The 24,885-nt window shown below is 38.2% G+C and overlaps 2 protein-coding genes and 1 non-coding gene across 10 annotated transcripts; 1 reads left to right on the top strand and 2 right to left on the bottom strand.

Moving 5' to 3' along the window:
* Nucleotides 1–478: 478 nt before the first annotated feature.
* Nucleotides 479–23,173, bottom strand: Dom (domino helicase). 8 transcript variants are annotated; one of them, XM_076771003.1, is made up of 33 exons: nucleotides 21,479–21,666; nucleotides 20,009–20,217; nucleotides 19,206–19,908; nucleotides 18,708–18,836; nucleotides 17,586–17,902; nucleotides 17,175–17,501; nucleotides 16,694–16,904; nucleotides 16,366–16,583; nucleotides 16,131–16,268; nucleotides 15,964–16,057; nucleotides 15,550–15,743; nucleotides 15,371–15,472; nucleotides 14,796–15,111; nucleotides 14,538–14,712; nucleotides 14,138–14,324; nucleotides 13,726–13,862; nucleotides 13,443–13,629; nucleotides 13,037–13,361; nucleotides 12,865–12,945; nucleotides 12,314–12,571; nucleotides 11,724–12,034; nucleotides 11,313–11,605; nucleotides 10,850–11,222; nucleotides 10,570–10,766; nucleotides 10,346–10,460; nucleotides 9,797–10,135; nucleotides 9,368–9,589; nucleotides 4,584–4,619; nucleotides 4,342–4,510; nucleotides 3,780–4,264; nucleotides 3,409–3,693; nucleotides 2,191–3,327; nucleotides 479–1,830 (listed from the first exon to the last, which is right to left on the bottom strand). In XM_076771003.1, exons 2-33 carry the CDS (start codon nucleotides 20,204–20,206, stop codon nucleotides 1,528–1,530), a joined length of 8,562 nt encoding a protein of 2,853 aa, XP_076627118.1. In that variant the 5' UTR covers nucleotides 20,207–20,217; nucleotides 21,479–21,666; the 3' UTR covers nucleotides 479–1,527. The 8 variants fall into 8 exon arrangements, with proteins under 8 accessions (XP_076627118.1, XP_076627112.1, XP_076627111.1 ...); XM_076770997.1 differs by lacking the exons at nucleotides 479–1,830; nucleotides 2,191–3,327; nucleotides 3,409–3,693; ... (2 more) ...; nucleotides 4,584–4,619; nucleotides 21,479–21,666 and adding an exon at nucleotides 22,799–23,173 and having other exon boundaries at nucleotides 5,860–9,589; XM_076770996.1 differs by lacking the exons at nucleotides 479–1,830; nucleotides 2,191–3,327; nucleotides 3,409–3,693; ... (1 more) ...; nucleotides 4,342–4,510; nucleotides 4,584–4,619 and having other exon boundaries at nucleotides 5,860–9,589.
* Nucleotides 16,982–17,116, bottom strand: LOC143345194 (small nucleolar RNA snoR639/H1). The gene has a single exon (XR_013080216.1). It is a non-coding gene; the product is annotated as a small nucleolar RNA snoR639/H1 (small nucleolar RNA).
* Nucleotides 23,174–23,505: 332 nt separating the features above from the next.
* On the top strand, nucleotides 23,506–24,783 carry Rad51d (Rad51 recombinase D). The gene is made up of 4 exons (XM_076771640.1): nucleotides 23,506–23,686; nucleotides 23,794–23,906; nucleotides 23,980–24,190; nucleotides 24,280–24,783. Exons 1-4 carry the CDS (start codon nucleotides 23,543–23,545, stop codon nucleotides 24,781–24,783), a joined length of 972 nt encoding a protein of 323 aa, XP_076627755.1. The 5' UTR covers nucleotides 23,506–23,542.
* The last annotated feature ends 102 nt before the right edge of the window (nucleotides 24,784–24,885 follow it).

Genomic DNA, 24,885 nt, shown 5'->3' with positions numbered 1-24,885 from the left:
CGTAGAAGACACATTTCTATACAGACATAATTTGTGATAAAAATATCAAACTACTTGTTCGATGCAAACAAAAAAAAAAAAAAAAAATGCTTCTTTAGTTTTCTACTCGCGAATAAAAGTTATTTTTCATGTAATTAATAGATTTAAGTGCGTTGATGAGGACATGTCATTATTAAGTGACATCACTCGCTATCAAGTGTTCTGGAGCAGAAAATTGTAGGTGCATAGTCACTTGCTTTTAGTTCTTAAGATATACTCATTAAAAACCTTCAACTATAATAAGAATTCACGCGGTAGTGGGATGTGAGCTTACGCGATCATCATATTTTTTTATAACATTCAACAAGCATCGAAATACTGATATAAAGAGATATCCGGTCATATCTACTATATAATTGCCCACTAAAATATAAATCTGATGTAATAGTTTTCGTAATAAAATTTGAGGCGTTAATGTGATGCGCATTCATACCATGGACAAAGTACCCCAAATTACTTACGAGAGATTTATTTTAGCGTCTATAATACACGAATTATACATATTTATATATTATTATTAGTACAATCTTACACAATTCGATAAAGATCCTAGTATAAACACCGCATCATTGAACGAAATTTTTAAATCCTACAGGTAACTATAGGTACATATACAGCCGTAACTTTATTTGTTACTCTTTTTTTTCCTCCATTTATGTGTATCAACATGTTAAGCGTATTTCTTGAGGGTAAATCGTTTCGTACTAGTCCTCACAAATTGAAGAAAAATAAGTTTATCGCGCAATCAGTGCATCGCAAGAATGTCTTCTGTAAAATACGTAATTGTTTCCCGCGAAATATATTAAAATCAAAACTGAATATACATACCCCTTAAACGAAGTCGCATCGTTTAGTACTACAAACCTATTTTGTCGAAATCTTGCGATTAAGTACTAAGATGCGAATGATTACATTCCGAGCAGGCTCTAATTTCAATAAAAACGGAAGGATAAACAACAGACTATCCGCTAAATTGCATCATCAATTATGTAATTCTACAGTAATCATGTCATGAGCATTCGGTAAATAAAAATAACTACGACAACTTTACAGTAATGATATCTTGTAATTCCCTCAAAATAATGACGTGCAACAAAGTTATTGTAAGTAATTAATATTACATACAAATTCGGCCAGCAAATTTTGAAAGACGATATACTACAACCATCAAACTGAGAGATCTCAATACTGATCAAACTATGAAATAGTTATCGTTGCGTTCGATACGTCACACTTCACAGATAAAATTAAAATAGAAAAGATGCGATACCTTTCGCCATATTTCGCCAATGTATCGTCTATAACTGTTACAATAAAAATCGAACTGATTGCTATCACCTTGCATGCAATATATTTTGGAATGTTCTCATTTTTTTAAGAGCGGTCAAATTCAATCTTTAGTTCGACATGGCTTCATCTCATCAACATGAATTTAAAAGAAGTTCGTAATACTTGATCTATTCGAGCAATAGTAGTTGTAAAGCACATTCACTTCGGTTGGGCGTCTTGTTGAGTTTGCGATTGCTGTTGTTGCTGCTGTACTTGTTGTGGATGAACAGAATGCGCGATAGTTTGCAATCTAACTTGACTAGGTCCGGGACTGCCTCTTGCAGTTGTAACGATAGGTTTACCTTGAGCAGGTGTAGCTTGTCGCAATTGAGCGCTACTCGCGGTCACAACCTGAATCGTTTGTTTTAAAGCGGCCGACGCGACAGGGATTACTCGCGTCTGCAATGGGGATTTTGCTAGCACCACTTGACCAGGTTGAGAACCCGTTTGTCCCGTAGAAACCTGAAATCATAATACCGTGTAAGCCACGTATTAATATATACAGGGTGTTCGGCCACCCCTGGGAAAAATTTTAATGGGGGATTCTAGAGGCCAAAATAAGACGAAAATCACGAATACCAATTTGTTGATGAAGGCTTCGTTAAACAGTTATTAACGTTTAGAATCCTCTATTAAAATTTTTCCCAGGGGTGGCCGAACACCCTGTATATACCACCACTGGTTTTTAATTCTTCTTATCCACAGACCCCTTTTGACAGTTTGATGGGATCCATGGACTTTTTCTATGCAGTATTCCTCGGAATAACGTTCTTAAATATTAGTTAGTATGAAAAAGATGAACAAAAGTCAGCAAAAACGTACGTGTGTAAACTGTTGCATCGCTGACGGCTGAACGTGCTTCATAACTTGCTGTATCTGCTGTACGGTCATAGTTGCCGGTAGGGATTTCTGTTGTACAATCAGCTGTGTCTGAACACCAGTTTTACCAGCGACTTGCGTCAGTTGGGCAACTTTCTGGGCCGGTAATTTCCTCTGAGTGATAATTTGCGGATGAAGTGCGAGCTGACGTATTTGTTGAGGCGTCCCTGTACGCACCCCGGCGACGTTCGCTGCTTTCACCAAAGTAGCGACTGGAGTACCACCGGTCGATGTTCCAGCTTGCTGTACTTGTAAACCAGCTTGCGCGAATATTTGCGCTGGTGTGAGGCCAGATTGTGCGGGTACTTGTACTTGAGCCACCGCTTTTGCTTGCTGTTGCAACGTCTGTCGTTTGATCAGCGCGGCCATTTCTACGGTTTGCTTTCCAACCGTTGCTTGCGAAACGGTGCCAGCAGTTATACCTTGCTTCATCAATGTGGCTCTTTGCTGTGCAGCGGCAGCAGAAACTGCCACCGACACTTTCTGACCGCTCGTAGCCTGTGCTTGCAGTACCTTCAATTGCTGCTGCCGCAGCAGCACCTGTTGTTGCTGTCTGTAATACTGTACCTGTGCAGCGGTTAGCGTCTTACTGCCGGAAGCAGTCGCTACAGTGACACCCCCAACGATACCCTTTTGCGCAGCCCCGGGTGAACTTTGTGCAGCGGATACCAAGCTCGCTGTTGCTATTCTTTGCGCAGCTTGAAGATTGGCCACGCTGACGACAGTTGGTGTTGTCCGGGCATCCTGCATGGTCAACGTTCCACTTTGTCTTGCTTTTACCGTCGACGTGGCGACCGTTGCACCGCACGTAGTAACGTTAGTCATTGTTGTAACAGTTTTCATCGTTGTCAGGCCAGTTGTTGCAACGGTAGTAACAACCTGGGCCAGTTGATGTACTTGAGGACTCGCGGTACTCGACGAAATTTGTTGGACCTGTTGCTGTTGCAGTTTTATCTGTTGTTGTTGTTGTTGCTGCTGCTGCTGCTGCTGCTGTTGCTGCTGCTGAGCCTGTTGTTGCTGCTGCTGTTGTTGTTGTAGCAGACGAGCGGCTACTTGTTGTTGTTGTTCGGCCGTTAAAACCTGAGCGTATAAAATACATTGTGTATGCTATAGAATATAGGCTCTAGATAGAATAAATACAATGTATTCTATTATACTAACAGCGTGCTTCAGTTTCTCCTTGGCGATCCTGTCAGCGCGTCGTGTCGCGACTTCTATAGGAGCCAAAGGGTTATCGTACTGAATACCACATTCAGCTAAAACTGCAGCGTTGGTGGGGTTCTTCATCAATGGATTAACGAGCAGCGGTTTAACGGTGGATGTTCTCTTATTGGAAACAGATTTTATGGTATCGAATCTTTGACAACACATTAATGTAAAAGAATGATTTTTATCCTGATTATATAATTGAGATGTTTTCATTGGCCTGTTTGTTTTACTTTGTTGCTAAAAGAAGACGATTAAAAAAACATGAGCATCGCTTGCTAACTATCATTCCCCTTCAAATGTACAATAAAAATTGCGTAATATACCTCGGACACCTGAGGCATCTTGTAAACACCTTTCTGTTTCTTTTGTTTTTTCGGTGTGGTGTCGTAAAGTAACTTTCCTTCTTCTCTCGGTACTATTACCGATTCGTATCTACTTCTACATTGTTTAGGAGACCTGTATATTCGGGAAGTATTGTTAACTATGTCCGCAACTAAATCCCAATTGGGTGTGTGGCCAGGAGACAAAATCATTAGATTCAACGGTAACCCTTGATAGATCTGAATCGCTTGAAGGAGGGCCCAATCCTCGTGTATCATCCAATCTAGAATGTGCTCTTGATCGGCAGACGATTTTGACATATGCGAAGGCTTTATGCCTGGTATTGGAATCGATGGTCGTACCATTCTATGTTTGTGTAACTTCATGTCACGACGTATCTTCATTATTGCCGGTGAGGGTCGATCGAACAAAGATCTCGGTGCGTACACCGATTCCTCTTTATGTCTCATTTTAACCGCTCGCCGCCCTAACAAATCAATTAGGCTCGATTACATAATCGTTAGAAGAACGATTCGATCGTATTGTAATTTTAAATCTACGTACCATCGCGATCGCTAACACCAACGTCGACTCTGCTTCTCTTTTGTTCTTTCTTAATGTATATTGGAGGCAACTGGGCCTCCGACATAGGAGTGTTTTCATAAAGGAATCCCAAAGAATAATCGATGTAAACATCGTTATCCGTAGTTGGAGGCGTTGGTGGACACCACATCTGACGATTAAAATTATTATGCAACCATACTCTTTAGAAGGGAATCGATATATAAAGTAACGTTTATACTAACCGGCATTTGCTCCACATTGTCGTCCGACAACCATATCTGCAAGATATTAAAAGCACGACTATCAGATCTAATTCGTAGATGTGAGTGTAAAAAATCTGCTTCGAGAAGACTTAAAAGAAAGTTTGCAAAGCATGAGCGTGGTGCACACTGTATTTAATTTTGAATTATGCAAATATTCGAAGAACTTTGAACGAAACTGGTTTCCTCTTCGTCTTTACGCGTATCTTCGTAATACTTTGGTTAAAAGTAAAGTCACAAGAATGCAACATAAACCGAACAAATAAACGATCTTGGAATATCTAGGAAATGAATAGGAAGTGTACATCATAACACTTTGCTCGTTCAAAGGCTCATTCGTCTTTCTTTAAACATCTCGTTTACTTTGATCTCGCGTAAATTCCTTTAAGTCACTTTGATCTCGAATGTTGTGCAAGACGCTCATTAATGTGCCTGCTTATACCTTGGCTGACTCCAAGTTTGGAATGGCAAAGGCAGTGTTTTGGTGCCATTTTCGAAATAATTATTGGAGCTTTCTACTGCATGCTATATATCATCCGAGTTGCAAAAAATCTGTATTTATATTTCTATTTAATGTGCGGTCATGTTAGCCTTGCCACACCAAACATCGCGAGAACGCAAGATCGTCTTTCGTTCGATGATCTCGACGTATGTGTATATATAACCAAGCACACTGAGCAAAATTTGACACCAAAACGGAACTGAACCTTTGATCGAACAGACTTGGAAACGTACCAAGAAATAAGAAAACACATCGTCTTCGTAGCAAGGAATATTTTGTTTATTTCCTTCCTCGGACTCACTCGATCATACAAAATACAGGCACGCAACTTAAATATTACAGTGGGGCATACCATTAAACGAGTAACTCCTTAAGTCTAGCATGTAATCAGGTCGTCACCTTGCGAGTTATGTAATGTACAAAGCGTTACACGAGAGCAAAGTACGGCGCATTCACAGTATTACTTTTTCTTTTTTTTGTTTTGTTTACTGTTTCCATGTTACCTCCAAATCTCGACTGTCTATTATTCCATTTTCTCTTTTCTTTTATACGATCGATCGTCGCAAAAACGATCGCGAATCGCGATCAATCTTTGCGACGTCGCCAACGAACTAAGTTATAATGCGTACGTGTACGTGTTGTGTTTTGTATGCGTGTGTGCGTGCGCGTGTGTGTGTGTGTGTGGGTGTGTACGTGTTTGTGAATTCTCGTTACTATCTCTAATATTATACAGTCGTGGATGTGTTCTGCTTCTTCTTCTCTTATTACCAAGTATAAATTACAATGTCGCTTAAAGGCGTTCGCGGGAAACCTTTACAGAAGAGCACAAAATTTACAATGCTAAAAATATTACACGCGTGTACTTGGTACAACGAAAGAGAATTTCTCACTTTTTTCATCTTTTCCTTCCTTCGGTTATGCGTATATATACAAGAGGATTACGTGAAAAACAAAGAAAAGAAAAAAGAATTTTATAACTCGGGTTGCACGCGCGCGCCGTTTCCGAGCCCGCGGTTCGAAATGGCGTTCGCGCGTGCTCGAATCCCGTCGAGGAATATTTATACAAACGCGCCGCTAAATATCGCAGCGATAGTTTCAGCGAGACTCAAGACACGGTGCCGCTACTTATCTTTTCCAATTGAGCCGCCGTCTGCGAAGAAGGAGGGGGAGGAGGAGGAGGAGGCGGTAACTGAGAACGAACAGACCTCTTCGACGGCGGTATCTGTTCCTCTTCGTCGTCCAACGTGTCGACTACTTGCGCCTGTGTTAATCGCGTACGTTTAATTTTTCTTCTTAACCTCTTCGATCCGTCGGACGAGTCGTAATTAGGATCGTTGTCCAGATCGACCAACGCTATCACCGTCGACTGTACAGGCAACGGAACTTTGTCCGTTTTAAGTTTCGAGTTGAACGACGCGGCGCTTTTGTTCACCGCCGTCGAGGCTTTTCCCGTTTTTCCGGAATTCGTGTAAGTACTTTCCACGTTCGAGAGCACGCCGGTGGCCACACGATGATCCCTGGAACCGGCGTCCACTCCGGAACCACACCATCCGTCTAATTTACAATTGGAAGTCACGTCCGAAATCCGCAGCAAACAATTCTTTCCCGGCGAGTCGGGCGCGGTGGAATTTGAGTCGGTGCCGCTCTTCTTGGCGTTTTTCGCGTCGTTGCAGTTCGAAGACTTCCCGTAAACGGAACCGGATGCTTTCGCGAGATTGTTTCTGGTATCCAGAGTAAGAATCGCGACCACCTTGGCGGTCCGCTGCGGCTTCTCGTTCGTTTCAACGAAACTCGAATTGTCCGGTTTCGTGATCTCCTCCGAAGCGACAGCGTTTCCGTTCGAATCCGTGTTCGTGGCCGAGAGGGACGATTCCTGTGTCTTCGAGTCGCAAGACGAGTCCGATTTCCGAGCTTGTTTCACGCCCCTGCTCGGGGTCACGTGATTCGAGCTCGACTTTCCCGAATTCACCGTGAAACTCAAACCAGATCGAGTGACTCTTGACATCTGTTCAAAAGTAGGAACTGGCGTGTCCGGTCGTCTTTTCGAAGCGCTTACGTTCACGCTCGACGACTCGCTGACCCTTTTCGACCTGGTCACGGCAAGACTGCCAGGGTCTTTCGCATCGGATACCGGTTTCATCGGTGGTATCGAACTACTTCTACGAAACGGAAGGGCAGGATTCACGAAACCGTTGTCCAAGGACTTGGAGCTGCGAGTGGTAGGTTTTTCGTACGACGACACGGCGCTCTGTTCCTCGTTTCGTACCGGCGAATTCACGGTGGTCGTGGTCGATGACCTCGTCACCGGCCGGGGAGAGGATTTAAAACACTCCGGGAAAGGAGTGTCGGGTCGTTTTCTGTAACAAGATTTCGTCGGGCTGTTGCTCGGTGGAGGCGTGAAAGAACGACCCGCACTCGACCTCGTGATTCTACCTTGTTCCATGCTAGGCCTTGGTGTATCCGGTCTCTTTATCGCCGATACCTTACTCAATTCTTTGCGCGCGCTACTCAAACTTGGAACATCGCTTCCTTGATGATGCTTTCTCTCGCTGAACGATACCTGCGTGTCCGTGTCTTTGCTTTCAGAATTGTCCGCAGCGATTATTCTACCGCTTCTCGTGGTCACTCCGTACAATCCAGTGTCCGGTTTTCGAAATTTGATTTTATCCTCTACGTTAAGATCAGAGTCGGCGGAGTCGCAAGAATCGTAACAATCCGCGGAAGGAGGTGGAGATTTATTGTCGTTACTACGCGTGGACGAGCCCAATCGAACTTTTCGTTCGTCCTCGCCAGATTTGTCGCATTTGTTATCTTTGCTACCGACCTCCTGACTAGAGCTTGTTTCTATCACAGAGATACATACGTTTCCGTTAGCGGACTCGTTCTTTGCGCGTGAATTCGCAACACTATCGTCCGAATGCTCCTTACTCGTCAACGGTTGTTCTACGTTCGCGTTCGTCTCGACAGGGCTGCTCGTTTCCGAATTGCTGATCGCGCTACCTTCATCGTCGCTGACATTCTTTTCCACGGTTCTATCCTCCGATCGTTCCTCTTTTAAACACTTATTCTTCTCGAGAGTCGTATTTAAATGATCGGTATCGTTTGATTTTCTTTTAAATTCCTCCGCGCGTTCAACAATTTTTTCGCTCTTCAAGGAAGCTGTCAACGAATGTTCCGATACATTGATCTCCTCCGTTAGTTCTGAATCGGAGATCATTTTTAAAGTGCCCGTCTCCGCCGCGGGCGAACAAGAGCCACGGTTCTGTGAAACAAAACTGACGTCAAGATTTTCAGTATTTTCGCTATTACGAGGTGCATCGTTTTCTAGATCGTTACAGTGCGCCGTTGGTTTATGCACAGACCGCGCGATACATACCGAAGGTACGTCTATTCGGTCCCGTAATGGTACACTATCGATATTCATGTCAGTTTCACTGGACTCCGATGTTTTACGTTGCTCCGACGAACTGGACGCAGAATCGTCCGATCGAAAACACGCTTCCGAGTCTAAACAATCTAAACGTATAACAGAATTAAAATCGTCTTTTGCCTCCGTGCTCTTCCGAAGTTTCCCTTTCGACGAAGACACTGTCACGCCGCAATGATTCGCGACCACTTTACAATTTTCAACGTTCTCGATCGAGCCTTTGATGGCAGACGTGGTTTCTTCGTCCGTCTTCGCCGACGTATTCACGTTGCTCGACTTCTTAGGACTCGAGGTGGGCGGTAAAGGCAAAACGAAAGTTTCCCCCGCTTTCATTCTCATCTCGAGCTCCCGTTGCTTCCGCAAATTGCTGGCTCTGCCTCGACACTTGGGTTTTATACCGGGTAAAATTGGACTCACGTCCAACGTCCACAGATTTATTTTCACGTTGCCCCTGGATCTTGTTCTTGGACTGTTGAGATCAAAGTGGTTCTGACTGAACGATTTGTTCGAACGATTTTTACGCTTCCGGTAACCCCCGCGCTCGGAATTCTTTTGATCGTTCGCCTCCTCCTCCTCCTCCTCTTCCTCCTCTTCCTCCTCCTCTTCTTCCTCCTCGTCTTCGCCGCCTTGACTCTGACTTTCGGTGTGACTCGATTCCTCGTCGAGACTGTCTTCCACAACATCTTCTTGAGACTCTGATTCCGACTCTGTGGTAGTCTCGGATTCACTATCCGACTCCTGAGCACTTTTACTATTATTCCTACGCGACCTCCTCCTCCTTCTATTCGGCGGGAGTCTCTTACTGACTAATTTCTTAGAATTACTAGCACTATTAACCTGATTCTGCGCGTCCTCGCGTCCGAACGTCAACGGTTTCTCATCGTCGTCGACCAACCGCATTTGCCTCTCTTCCTCCTCGCGTAACGCTCGCAACCGATCGAGTTCCCACTCTTTCTTCTGTTCCTCCAGCTCGCGTTCCGCTGCAGCGAGCTGCGCCGCTGAGAATGCACCTTCCGACTCCTCGACAAACTTCATCGCGTAACGTTCGATAGGCGTGAGCTGATGGAAAAGAAAATTATTTTCAGCAAATGTACCTCCTTATTAATCACCCCCATCGTCTAGGTGAAATTTTATATACAGGATGTATCCTAACTTGGGGGAACTTTAATCTTTTAAATGTTTATGTATTCAATATTCACTGACCGAGCTGCTGCTATCCTTGCCCATCCGTAGTTAGGATACATCCTGTATATTATAATATCTTACCTGAGATACCAAATTTTGTACTTCAAGCTCAGCCTTGCTAACTTGCGTGTCATCTTTATCCGCTTCGTCTAAAGGTATATTCTCGTCGAATTCTGCCAAATCGGCAACAGCCTCCGCTTTAGCAGTTTTCGCAGCTTGGACATCGAGGTCCTCTTCAGCGGCAGCAAGAGCACTTTCAAGTGCACCCATCGCCACTTTATCCTCCACGCTTTGAGACGATCCTTGACCGTCCTTCTGCAGGAATTTCTCTCGATCTCGATTTTGCTCCAATACTTCAGCCATTCGTGTTGTTGCATCGCTCTCCGTTTGGTCGACATTAAAAAGATCTTGAATCGTGGACTGTAAAAGTGGTAATTACAACATGTATTCATTTGTTGACTACTTTGTTTAATATATTATTAAAGTTCTTCGACACTGTCAACTAATGTTCTATACACTAATAATGCTGTTCTTCCGACATGCAATGCAACATCCTCTATACATCGGAATGTGAAAACATTCTAGTTTAAAGTGCAATTTCTTTATTTTAAACAATTATTAAATACTCACGCTCTTGAAATAAGCAGTCGTGAAGTTACCACCCTCGATAGCTAAATCACCGAGCAGTCGTTTTTGATTGGCCTTCTTCAGAATATTTTCTTCCACGGTCTTTTCGCTTACTAATCTGAAATATAGCGACACGCATAGTAATTTGATATATGTACGTATGAGTTATCGACGTGGCCTATCGAAAGTGCCTGAGACTGCAGATGTACGGAATTCTTTACACATACCTGTAGATATGTACATCCCGTGTTTGACCTATTCTATGACACCTATCTTGCGCTTGGGCATCCATCGTAGGATTCCAATCACTGTCATAAAATATAACGGTATCAGCTCCTGTAAGATTTACACCCACACCTCCGGATCTCGTCGATAAAATGAAACAAAATATCCGTTTGTCCCCGTTAAATCTCTCCATCAAAACCTGTATTTGTGTGATAACATGAAACGCGTTAGAAAGAAAATACAAGTAAAATAATAACACTATTTGTAGCAACTGATAATTACCTGTCGTTGATCTACCCTGGTAGTACCATCTAAACGCAAATATATATGGCCATGAAAATTAAGAAAAGCTTCCAATACATCCAACATTCTTGTCATTTGTGTAAAAATTAAAACTCTATGATTCTCGGATTTGAGTTTCCTGAGAAGTCGATCCAAAGATTGCAGTTTCCCACAGTCGTACTGTATTAATCTGGGATCTGGGAACTGAGTCATCATTGCACTAGTTACTGGATGAAACAATGCAAATTTCGGCGATATTTGACGTTGCAATTCCATTTGCATACGTCGTTGACCAAATAATTTATGGGGAGGTGGATGAGAAACATGAAAACGCGGCGTGGGTGCACACACAGCAGGAACATGAACAACAAACCTGTAATGATGATAAGATTAGGTTACACGAAACAAACAGAATATTATTAAAACGAATAAAATATATTTAAATTCTTATTTATACACGTACCTTTCAAACACTTCTTTAAGTTCTTCGACGATTTGTTCTGTACTGTTTATCGCCTCCGCAAGCGCTTCTGTACGAGAAAAAAATTGCCTTCGCGTACGCACATTCTCTTTAGCAGTACTACAATGTACCCAACCATTATGCCATCGACATGCCGTAGACGGTTTCCCAATTCGCAATGCCATAAACAAATCTTCGCCATAGAGAGGACATGCCGCGCATCTTCTTTCATTAATTTTTGCAAGAAGACGAAGTTTGGCTTGTCTTCTCTGTCTCCGCTCTTCTTCCAATTGTGGCTGCAGAAAATTTAATCGATCGGTGAATAGCGACGGATACGAAGGCTCAAGTTCGAGTCTAAAGAGCTTTAATATTTATGGCTTGAACTGCAACGCGAATTATAAATAAGATAATTACCAAATAAAATTCGGACTTCGGACGTTCTTTCATTTGTGCCTTTTCAGATTCTTTTTGTGCATGTCTGGTAACAATACCACAACGAATCGGTTGTTGTGGCGATTGTCCATTGCCAGCAGAAGATTGCACTTGAGAAGCGGTTACGTTCAACGGCGGCACCCTCATTACAGGTCTTCCACTTGCTCCGCTTGTTGTTGTCACTACACCCCCTACAACTTTATTTACTGCAGTTGCCGAGGTAGACAAGCCCATCAAAGATTTAGATAAAACCGTTAAACGTTGTCCACTCGGTGTCATTACTGGAAACGAAACTGCAAAGATAGAGGTATAAAATACATATTGTTACCGAATTTAGAAATTTCTATAGAAAATTTTTATTTTAGAATTATGATGGTGATTTTTCTCCACAAACATAAGGAAACATTATTGATGATCATGCATCTTGTATTATTCTTCGAATGAGTATTACTTTTAATAACATTCATTAAAATGTGCGTATAAATAACATGAAAGAGGAAGGTAGGTTCACATTGCCCTGAACATGGATCACAAATGGGGGTCAGTGGGATACGAGCACTCATGGGACAAACCTGTGTTAGTGTTTTGCTGATTCGAAGTCAGAATGATATGTCTACCAGTAGATGTTTGAACCAGCTGTGCAAAACTAGGCACTGCTATTCTTTGGACGGAATCACCTTGTTTAACTGTGACTGTCTGCGTGGCTAGTCGTTGCAGTCCATCTCTGATATTTGCATTTGCTACTGTAATCCTCTGTGCATTCGTTGCTGCTGTAGTTGGTGTCACTGTTGTACTTTGTGGGTTATGTGCTAGTGTTCCAACAGGAATGGCTATTTTCGAAGCAAACACAACAAATGTTTTACACATATTGTGACTTACAAATGATACATAATAACGAAATGTAAGTTTTTGTTAATATGTGCCTTCGGTTCTAGAATGCCTATAACATGTATAATTATAAACAAGCTGGCCCAAGACCAATTTGCTGTAGCACCATTGCAAGAATGATTACACAGCGACAGTTTGAGTGCAACCACTGATCGATGATGCAAAGGGTTTTAGATTTTAGAAATAAATGTAACATATACGTGTGAAAAAAGCCGTAAGGTAGAAAGAATATTACCTTTGACGCTACCCTGATGTTGTACTAATTGTACGGAATATCCTTGTAATTGTTGACCACTTGCTACTCTCAAAGTGACACCTACGATCAATAAAATATGGAAATGGTAAGATCACAAGAAATCGATTACAAAGATCGGAAAAATTTTAATCTTAATTTTAATGGTACTGACAATTACCTTGTCCTGTTGTGGCTTGATTATTTATTGTTTTTATTAAGGGGGATGTTCCAACTCTTGGTGTAGGCAATATACCAGCAAAATTCTTTAACTTTGTTTGAGTCTGTTGAGGCATAGTTGATGGTTTAACTTGATTAGACAATCTAATGTTGATTTTAATTTTTCCAGATGGGCATCTGGGGGGTGGATCCGGCTGACTATCTATTTCTTCTATAAGCTTTCGCGGCGTCTGCAATCGTCTTACTCTATGTGCCGCAAATGCAGTAAGGGTAAACTCCAAATCGCATAGTAAAAGATTAATACTACATAAATCGATATGCTGCAAGATAAACATATTTGTCTTTTCGGTTCTTAAATATATAAGTACCCAAAATGGAAACGAGGAGCATTAAATTACTACCTTAAATGGATTGTAATCAAGAGCATCCCATATTAAAGAGGCTGTAACAAATTCAATAGCTTCCATTTGAAATGGCGACACTGTAGGTCTCACTTCAAACAAGTTCGGGTGATTACACACTTTCCGCAATTGCATTAATACATTAATGACGCTCAGTAGATTACCGCTAGCCAAAGTCTCCTTTGTTCTAAAAGTAAACGTAAAAAAAAGGGGCAATTACCTAGAGTATAATTAAAAAGTTTTCAAATGTGTTCAAAATATAGAAAATGTAAATGACGCTTACTTTGCTCTAGACATAAAATCATCGTACAGATATCGTTGTCGTTTTGACAAGCGGCACATAATAACGTGCTCGTATTTTTTGGGCAATTGTTTTTCTACTTCCGTTTTCAATCTTCGTAACAAAAAAGGCCGTAAAACCTACAAAAAGTACAATTGCTGGATGAACGAAAGAACCACAACTTTCGCAAAAAAGCAAAAACATATGCTAGAAGTTATGTTAGAATTGTTTCTCCAGACAGGATTCGTATGTCATACCATGTATATATAGTGACACGCGAGTTTTAAAAGAGAACTATTTTAATATCTCGCTATTTATATTAAACAGATACGTAACACGTTGTCTCGTGTCTGTGTCGGTAGCGAGTAATCGAATGTTTTAATAAATGAATTTCAAAAACAAACTACGTACAGACCTTATGCAGACGACGAATAATATTTTCATTGTATTCGCTGTTTCCTTCTATCATTCCTGTAACGGGGTTACTAAACCATTCTTTAAATTCTCTATGCGATTGAAATACATTTGGCATTAAAAAATGCATCAAAGACCAGAGCTCCATCAAATTATTCTGGAGAGGTGTACCAGTAAGCAATAATCGCCTGCACAGAATAAAATGGAACTTCGCGTGAAATGAAATTCATGCGCGTACATACAGGATGTTCGGCCACCCCTGGGAAAAATCTTAATGGGAGATTTTTTATTTCTAGATTCTTTATGGGGGAACTTTAAACGAACTTCCATTAAAATTTTTTTCAGAGGTGACTGAATACCCTGTCTGTATTATTGTTCGATAAAATTTTATATAAATTTACCTCTGAGTTTGAAAATTCAGTAATAATTGCCATCTCTGGGATTTAAAATTTTTAATATTTTGAGCTTCATCCAATATTAGATATTTCCACTTTTTTCTTCTAAAACTTTGATGATCCTGTATAACTAATTTATACGATGTTATACATATGTGAAAAGCATTAGGTTTTGTCCAACCTGGGATGGAAAGAAACAAAGTAGTACACGTACTATCGTATTTTATATTTTAGTTGCATATAATCGAAGGAACGAATTAATACCTGTCCTTTTTTGCTTTCTTTCTTTTTGTGTTCCATAATAAGTCAAAATCTTAAAACCAGGGCACCATTTTTTACATTCCATTTCCCAATTAAGCATTACAGACGTCGGTACTATTACAAGGTGTGGACCCCAATTACCTTTCTCGCACGCCAAATGTGCGAGCAAGGCAATCGTTTGAATGGTTTTACCCAAACCCATTTCATCGGCCAAAATGCCATTCAATTTCCTTTCGTACATTGTAACAAGCCAATCTAATCCTATGTGTTGATATTCTCGGAGAAGATGTTTCAATAGAAATGGTATTTTCGTAACAACCTAAAATATAGTGTAAAGCTTGATAAGAAAATGGCTAAAAATATAAGTTCAATATGTAGAATTTGCAAAAAATTTGTAGCGACGATCTTTTAAAACAAATCAACAATTTCATTTATTTTATAAAAAAACCACGTCACCTTTACTCTGCCTTTCGAAAATAGTAATGTGCAAATAATTACTGCTACATCACCTTGGATTGAAAGGCTAACTCAATTCTCAAAAATCTCACTAAACAAAAGTATGATTTGAAATTACTTACGCTGGTGGTAAGTAAAGTATTTCCCTTAGGTTGAATGCTCTCTGCCAATGCCGCTACGTTATCCATTTCATTGTGAGCTTCCGAGTGATCCATGTTTGCAGTCTGTAGAGATTACGAATATATTAATATTTTGACATCCTTTAGCACAATAGAAACTTAAATACAAAACATTATTTCACCTTGTCAGCTGAAGATTTCTCCATAGATATATCTTCTAGGAGAGATTTTAGCCCAACACCGGCTTCATTATCGCTCTGCGTTTGAGATTCTTCTTCTCCGATTTCATTATCACTTTCTTCACTTTCACTTTCGTTACTGGTAGATTCTTCGTCATTCTCTTGACAGTCTTCTTTCACACTTTCTTTATCCGACTCTAAACGAATAATATACACTGGTCTTTCATAGTCGATTTTAATAATCGATACGTTTATGTGAACATGTTAAATATCTCAGACAAATGCCTCAAAACGCATCAAAAAATAGGAATCAAAAAATGAATACCATTTATTGAACCATCAGGATAGGTAAAGTAACATCACTGATAAACTAGCATCAAACGAAGAAATAATTAGTAATAAATTTACATTACATACCTTGACCAGGACCTTCCTGATCAACATCCATTGGAACGTCCGGAATATTGCCATATTTGGCCATAAGATCGTCAATAGACATTTCATTTTCAGCCTACAAGAATTAAATTCCGTATACAGGAAGGCTTATATCTTTCTTTTGTAACGTTAAAAAATTGTATATATACTTTAAGATCATCCAATTCTTGTTTATAGTCTGCATTTTCTTCCAATTTTTCTTGTTCCATGATAGTTTCTTCTTCATCCGAGGATTCGTCCGATGCCGCAACAAAATCTGTATCTCCATCTGTCGTCTTTTCATTTTCCTATTAGAAAGATCGATACATGTTATTATATATTAATTAACAATATCAACTGGTAATGTAATTAAAATACTAATTCTAAAATAAAAAGTGAACGCACTTCCGTTGCAGTTTCTTTTGGCGCAGGCGATAAGCTTTTACTCCTATTTTCTAAGTAGTTAGGTGGCAAATCTTTCAAAAGATCTTCTAATGGTATTTCCGATTCTTTCTTTAACAACTCAACTTCTTCTTTATGATTTGTTACAGACTTTAATTCCTCTTCTGCTTTAGCTATAGTTTCTTCATCATCGTCTGAACTTTGGTTTGGTTGAAAATCCTCTATATTGAAACAGTAATACGTTAATTGACATAAAAATCTCTGGGCAGCATAACTGTATTAATTCTCTTGCAAAACAATATGGTAAAATCATGTAATGTGATCAATATACCGTCAGAATGAGATTTGCTAGGAGGAATCGGCGAAGATATTCGTGAACTGTTGATAGAGGCTGGTATACTTTGAGAACCATCAGGTTTATTAAGTCCTTCTGTCAACCATGTCGAATATTTCTCCGTTTGCCCAACAATAAAATTTAAATGTTGATCTAATGCCTGTTTTCTTTTTTCTTCGAGCCTCGTTTGTTGCTTATATTCCACCAACTTTAAGAAAAAAAGAACAAGTGAAATACGCGTAAGTGGAGTAACCATAATAAATAATTTAAATTTTGTAAAATAAATGTCCTGCATAAATTCTTTGATTGCATCTACATAATCAATACAACCATACACAATTAGCAGACTTTGCTGTTCCCACAACGAGCACACACTTTCAACTGGGATGCATTAAAAATGTCGGCTTAATAGCGTGGGGTAGTGTATGCTTAATTGAAATACAAACGAGCGTGTAAACGACGAGTTCTAATACCTTACCTTTTCGACATTAGTCCAAAACGTTTTGATTTCTTTTGCAATAAAGCTAGCAATCTTCTTTAGCCTTAATTCCTGTGATTTCTCAGCTTTTTGTGCTTGAATTGCTTTTTCTTGGAAATATTTCTGTACCATGCGCGCACATTTTTTTGCGGCAGCTTTCTTCCACTTTCGTTCTTGAGCAAAGTCGGCGGCTAACCAAACCATCTCTTCTAATAAATAATCCCAATGCGCCTTTGTACGAGGTGGTTCCTGTACTTTAGGTAATCTTCTTTCCGACCATAATCCTTCACGTTGCAACTCGGCAATCCTCTGCATAACATATGCTTCCTACAAATAGTATGAACAAATTGAATCAAGTACTTTCTCAGACGCTTAATGGTTAAACAGTGTTCTTTATAAGAATTATCGTACCTGTTTTGCCTTTTCTACAATTTGTTCTTGGTTATTCGTGATATCACATGATATAGCCGCATTAGAGGCAGGTAACTTAACAAGTTTTACAACAGGCTGAGCAGGAGTAGCAGCGGTTGGCGAAGCTGATGGTTTTGCTGTGGTAGTGGTAGTAGTTGCAGTTAGAGGAGCAGTAGGAATAATTGCTACAGTAGTAGTAGTAGCAGTAGTTGTTGTTGTCGTAACAGTCGTAGCTATTGAAGAAACCTTATCTGCTACACTACTTGCTGCTATTGTTGTTATAGGCTTTGGCGAACCTGGAACTATTGGTGCACTACCTGTAACAATTAACGGATTATTTTTTAATAAAAAGACAGAAGAAAAATTAAATATGAGAACAATTACTTTCAATGGGAAATCAAATAAACTGTAACTGAAAAAACTAGAATGCGTGTATCAACAGCGCCCTTAGGCTGAAAATCATATTGCTAGACAGCCACATAATGCTGTGAATTGATGTTCCCGCAAAGAGTAGACTACTTCAAAATATATTAATTTGAAGCAGCCGTCAATTGTGGGATTATATAAACAAATGCTCTAAAGTATAGATAAGGAGACACAGTACCATAACGGATGTAATAAATAATTATTATTGAAAGAACTCACTGTGAGGATGAACCATGGGATTATATGATTGCGCTTAAAAAATATCAACTATAGAAAAAATGTACCCTATTGGTTACACAATACATTTGTACCTGTGTTTTACTTAAATAAAAGTAACTACCCTTCCCTTTTCTGTAAGTCAAGAAGCAACATGCATTTAATCGTACAAATTAACTGCACAAAATTACAGTTATTTAGTTAAACCTGTAATAAACTTTTCTATTAACAGTGCAAGATGATATCTAACGCAAGTACACAGTAAATAAAATTGTAAAACATAATTATATCAACTGCTAACATATATTTATTAAGCTTGATTGCATCTCAATATAATTTGGCACACAAAAAGCACTAAATAAAAATTGTATGTAATGAGAATATACGAGGATTTCGAAAGTAAGTTTACAAAAAATTCATTGAGGATTTTACAAAAGATTAATGCGTCTAAACATCAAATGATAAGCCTGCAGTAATCACCTATAATGAGCGTAGGTGCTAGAGTAGAAGTAGGTGGAGGGTGAACGGTGACTGGTGAAGATTGAATTGCTGCTCTGAAGGCAAATACCATGCCATGGCGGCCCCCTTGAGGCCTACCTGGTACGTGTCCTATTACGCAAATTAATTATACAGTTGATATGAAATGTATACTAAAATTCTGAATTGTATTTCCACGTTGTCATGTGTATATTTACCAAAAAGGACAAAACTAATGTTATAGTTATCTGTGGATAATGTATCAAAATCTGCTCACAGTCTTTTTATACCAAGCTTTTAGTATATTAAGTACTATTATAAATTCTTACATTTTTGTGATAATAAAAATAATCATGTGCCTCCTACTTGCTCTAGGAAAAATGATTGGTGCTAAATATAAAATGGGCATTGTCTTATTAGGAGAGTGTTAACTACCATAAGACGGTTTTATAAATATCATAGAATTAATTACAAATACATACATAGCGACGATATGCTTACCTTGTTGATTAAGTTGAGCTACTGCAGCAGGCAATGTTGTGGATACTGCAACTGGTGTAACGTTCATACCCGAGATTTTTACTTCTGTACACTGACTCACAGGAACTATCGTGGAAACAGATGTTGTTACAGTAGGTATTAGTGGAATTTCTGATATCACTGGCAGTGGCACTGTTAAATCCTCATCATCATCTTCCGGATCTAATCTATGTTGACGTAAAAAATGCAGATATTGAGGCGTCGGTGGTCTCTTCCTCCAGGTTTGAAAATCCATCATATTGCCTCCAGCATGAAGAAAGAATAACTCTGATGCATTTTCAGCATATTTCTCTCTTATCACACGCATTCTTTTCAATTTATGTTCCATAATTCTTCTTCTATAGCTCATCGTATCGTCAGCACAAGCAGTCGGTTTTTCAGTGGAATCGGTTAATTTCAACCTTTTCTTCGCGGGTGGTGATTGCATAGAGGCTTGAGATGTTGGTGTGACAAACATGCTCCCGATAGAAGTCCGAACAAGTTTCGGCGATGTTGCTAAAACCACTTTTGGCGAATTCTGGCGGGAGGGAGATGCAAGAGGTGAATTACTTGCACCCGCGACTCCCACAGGACTTGCACGTGGGGGCGTGCCAGTGATATTAACGATTCTCGTAACACCAACTTGTTGAATATTTGCATTTGTTGTTGCATTGCTTGGTATGACCTATAATAATACAAACATAAATTTAAACACAAAATAAAAACAAATTATGTACTGTACGTAGAATGCATTTAGACCAAAATTACTCGATTCAAATATATACCTGTGTAAGGCCAGGAACCTGCGAAGTAATAACAAACTGCTGTCCAGCACTAGTAGTAAGAACATTAAGTCCTTGAGCAGTTGCAAGAACTTGCTGTAAACTAACAGTTTGTTGTGGTGCACCTCCATTGTTTCCCCCATTGTTTCCTCCACCCCCGTTAAGGGGCGGCAAAGTAGGTGCAGTCTGCTTATCACTCATCACACATCACACTGTAATATTAATTAAAAAATATATTAAATATTCATAATCAAAACACTTAAAAACAAAACTCATTACTCTTCGTAATACTTTTCACGCTTATAATTATAATTTAAAGTATTGGTAATATGTATAAAAAGTTATTGTAAACACTCGTACAAAAAATTACTAATGCATAATAAAACTATATGCATATATTCTATAAGAAAATGTATACTACTTACTGCTGAAAACAATTTAAAATAAATAAAAGAGATAATTAAAAGCTAACATACCGAAACATAACACTGGTTAAAGAAATTAAAAAATTATATTAGATTGTTTATTTTGGTATGTTACAACTAAATGGTAAATGCAGATAATGCTTCATAGTTATATTTAAAAGATATAAAATAGAAATATTTAAAATAATTATTTACTTTGTATTTATAGATCAATTTTCATTTAGGAATAATACATCATGTTCAAATACAGATCATGGTTAAAAGAAACTAACAAAAAAGTAAAAGAATTTAGAGGTAACTAAAATTGGAAATTATAAAATATAATATTAGGAGCAGCACTTCTTTAGTAATTACACACAAATGCTTCATAATTTTAAAACAAAACATAAATACGTTAGTTTACAAGAAAACAAGTAAGAAACAACATAAACTATAACTTCATTAATTATTAACAATGCTTTATTTTTCAATTGTTCAAAGTGTGTAAACAATTTATCATATAATTTTAGGCCAAATATGCATATCCTAACGTTGCTTCAAGCAAGGTAAACCCAATGAGTCGAAATGAGAACGTTAATTGATTTGTGAAAAAAGCGCCGAAATCAAAATTTCTCCGTCGATCTAACTGATGCATCACATTGGAATTTGTAAAACATGCGTATTGCGCAGAAGAAAAAATACATTCAAAAATACAGCATCAGGAATGGAAAGAACGTGTCCACAATCGGCTGCGGAGTGAAATGGGCGATGTCATTTACAATATCAAAAGATTGCGACGAATACACGAACGCCTGATACCAAGCATTCAGGGCGGTCAAGTCTTCTTATTAGAAAAATGTCAATTTATCTTAATACAATAACAACAATCGTTGCGCCAGTTTATCGAACAAGCTTTTCGGCAGTAAAAATACTTTCTTTGATCTTTTAAACTGTATCGCTTCTCAAGAAAATATATTTTTCGCAATTGCGTCAGTGGAGCCTCGCGGCGATACAAAGGAAATTTTTCGTCCGCCATGTTGGCGTTGGTCTGATAGGAGGGCGGACTTACCATAATGTAATCACAAAATTCTGCGACGTAGGTGAGCCATCCACGAAAATAATTATTACACCCGTGATCGACGAGCGTTAAATTACAATTAGGTACCTCACGTAATGTACAGTGCATGAGCTATATCTAATATTTTACAGAACATTTTCGTTCGACTCGCTCAAGGACGCACACACTTCTAAACATGGCGACGGCTCCCGACAAATTTCGACCGCGGCCAGACCGAGTGCTGCTTGCTGCTTCACGTTTACACAAGCCACGGAGAGATGCCGCTCCGACTGGGCACCAATTCTACGATTGGCTGGTTTCAACCGGATACTTGGCAACGTGGCAGCACGAAGCGTTTCCGATTGGTTGCTGGGCAAAATATTAAAAGGACTGGTTTTCCGTCTAACAAATCAAATCAGCAACTATTATTCCTGAATATAGAATTCTTATTTATTCCATGAAATTCAGGGCTACACAAATTGTTACGTACGTTCAAATTATTAATAAATAAATAATACGACGTATTAATTTATGGCACAAACTCTATCCATAGAATACTTATCTTCGAAATTAAAAAGTTTTACTCCGTTTAATTATTTAACAACGTGTTAATTTTCCGAATATCGAATGTAAAATAAATAAATGTTTATACAAAATTAATAACGTCGGTGTGGAAATTCGCATTTTAAAATAACGAATTATTAGTCTTCTGGTAACGATTCTATAAGGTTCTATACGAGTGACCGACAAATATGGGCATACATTACATCCAGCATTACATCACTTTACACTCCTAGCATCGGATATGAAGCAGTTATCCAAATGTTTCGATTTAATTTATGAAGCAGATCAATTAATATATCATAAGAGCACGTATTCTCTTAAACATTTGCTATTGTATTTCTAGCAACAAATCACGTACTTCGTCTCTCATAATTCTATTTTCCATACAATTATTATCGTAAATATACTATTATTTTACTTCTTCCACAAAAAATTTAATGACACAAAGATCAAAATATTTATTAAAAATTGTTATCTACGAACACTGCGAATATGACTCCCTTACGGCGTTTTTGCAACGAATCTATTCTCTGATTAACTCGTTCGACCTCGAAGTATGAAACTTATAAACTATTGTTTACAGATTAGATTTATAAAAAAAATATAATATTTTTTAATTCCGATCAAATTTCATAATTAAACGCAACATGGTTGCCACGCTATGCATGCTTAAACACACCACGTGCTACTCACGCCTGTACATATGTTTAACGTTTGTGGAAAAAGAATAGACAGAGTTAAAACAAGAAGAAAAAGGTTTCCACTCACTCTTTAGTTGACTTTCGTGCGACGATGTTTTTTGTCTCGACGTTTACTCGATTTTCTAACCAAATTCGAATGAATTAGAATCTTGATAGCGAACACATGCGCGAAGTCTTCTCACGGGACAACGTGTGTTAAACACATTTTTAAACGCAATGATAAACTCTCTATGAGATTTCACAGAGAAAATCGTAATTGTATCTACGATAGATTGGAAACGAATCATGTTGAAGTAACAAGTAAAAATTGGTATACTCGAATTTACAACACTTTTTTCTCGTTCTGCACAATTCTACTGTCCTTAACAAGGTGTCCGCATGTAATACGTACAATCGTAAGAATGACGCTGGGGTCATTTCGGTACTCGACGCATCATCTTTTGGGTACCACTGCTATATTTACATTGATCTACGTAGTATGCGCGATAATGATTTGAAATTTCCACTTATAACGAACGATTCAAGATAAACATTATATTTATTTCATTTTTTAAATAATTATGAATTTTTTACACGAATATTTAAAAATTAAATTATATTACCGTGTAAATTCTTCACGCGTATCACACAAATTCGAGTAAAATTAGCGGATACGTTAATTTTTATTTTCCGGAAGTTTATGTTATATTGGTTCTGCACTTGGTTGATTTTAAACATACAAAATACATATACATATGTATACATAATATTTGAATGAAAATTTTATAATTTACATTCGTCACTAGCGATTAAAACGTATAAAATCTTAGATATGACAGAATTAAGTTCAAATATAGATCCGAAATTATCAGATACTGTAATAGCAAAATTACGATCTAAACACATTTGTACCGTTAGTCATTTTATAAATGAGAATTCTGAAAAATTGGCAACCTTTTCAGGACTTTCACTCAAGGTATATTGTATAACTTGTCACGAGAAAAATCAAATCATACGTTTCGAAATCAGACTTACTATCGCGTTAAATAATATAAAGTAGTAATTTTAAGGTTAAATTTACAGGATATACTTGACCTTAAACGAAATATTTTAAGAAAATGTGGAGGTGTAATCAGATGTGCCTCTGATTTGCTCAGTGTAGAACTGAACAATATAATTTGCAGTGATTTAGAAAGGTATTATAATTAAAACAGCATAGTTTGAAGTTAATTGAAAAGATGATAATGAATAATACAACCAAACAAACAGTTTAGATAACTTGTTGAAAGGTGGTTTTTATCCTGGTCAAATATATGAAGTATGTGGTATATCTTCAAGTGGAAAAACACAGTTATGCTTAACAATTGCAAGTAACATTGCCCTTAGACCCAATAGCCTTGTACAGTATATTGATACAAAAAAAGATTTTTGTGGTTCAAGAATAAATGAAATTCTATTAAGAAAAAATTGCAGTAAGCAGGTACCATAATTCTGTAATTGTAATAATATTATTGGAAAACATATAATAAATGTATTATACCAAATATATAGTTTTTGCTTTAACTTCAGGTTATAGATGAAGCTATGGAACGAATCAGAGTATGCAATGTGCAAAGTTTGCATCAACTTTTTAAAGTGCTACATTGGTTAACAGTTGCCTTAAAAGAAGAAATAGGAGAATGCCGTACAAGGATTATAATTATTGATTCTTTGCCAGCAATAATTTTTAAATTTACCAATGATCATACATTAACAACAACATTGAACCATTTAGCAAATATATGTCACTTTATAGCTAATGAATTTAATTTATCAATTGTTACTGTTAATTTGATTACTCAGTGGAATCCTGTCACTGAAAATGAATCAAACGCCATAAGTACAAATAAAAGTCATAATGATGCAATTCCAACATTAGGAAAGTATTGGTTGGGTGTTCCAAATACAAGATTATTAATGAAAAAAGTAGGACTAGACAAGAGAATGGTTTCTATATGGCACAGCTTTCAATTAGAAAGAAATCTTGCATGCATATTAAGTATAAGTGATTGTGGTATGTTATGTTCTCAATAATATGTAACTGTATATTTATTATCACCCGTATTTCAAATTATACTTTGCATAATAAGTAAATATGTAAGTGTTCTCCTCGCATTTACGAGCAAATAAATTTTT

The sequence above is a fragment of the Colletes latitarsis genome, chromosome 8 (genome assembly GCF_051014445.1).
Source record: "Colletes latitarsis isolate SP2378_abdomen chromosome 8, iyColLati1, whole genome shotgun sequence".
NCBI classification, from domain to species: domain Eukaryota; kingdom Metazoa; phylum Arthropoda; class Insecta; order Hymenoptera; family Colletidae; genus Colletes; species Colletes latitarsis.
Note: the sequence above shows the minus strand (reverse complement) of the source record. Positions and strands in the feature narration are given on the sequence as shown.

Excerpts from the sequence above, each read along its gene's own strand:
- Dom (XM_076770997.1), bottom strand. The coding sequence starts at position 20,206 with ATGAGTGATAAGCAGACTGCACCTACTTTGCCGCCCCTTAACGGGGGT. Across the intron at positions 19,909-20,008 it reads AGGTTCCTGGCCTTACACAG|GTCATACCAAGCAATGCAAC; the intron begins GTATATATTTGA and ends GTATTATTATAG. Across the intron at positions 10,767-10,849 it reads CCAGGGTAGATCAACGACAG|GTTTTGATGGAGAGATTTAA; the intron begins GTAATTATCAGT and ends ACACAAATACAG.
- Rad51d (XM_076771640.1), top strand. The coding sequence starts at position 23,543 with ATGACAGAATTAAGTTCAAATATAGATCCGAAATTATCAGATACTGTA. Across the intron at positions 23,687-23,793 it reads TTTCAGGACTTTCACTCAAG|GATATACTTGACCTTAAACG; the intron begins GTATATTGTATA and ends TTAAATTTACAG. Across the intron at positions 24,191-24,279 it reads GAAAAAATTGCAGTAAGCAG|GTTATAGATGAAGCTATGGA; the intron begins GTACCATAATTC and ends CTTTAACTTCAG.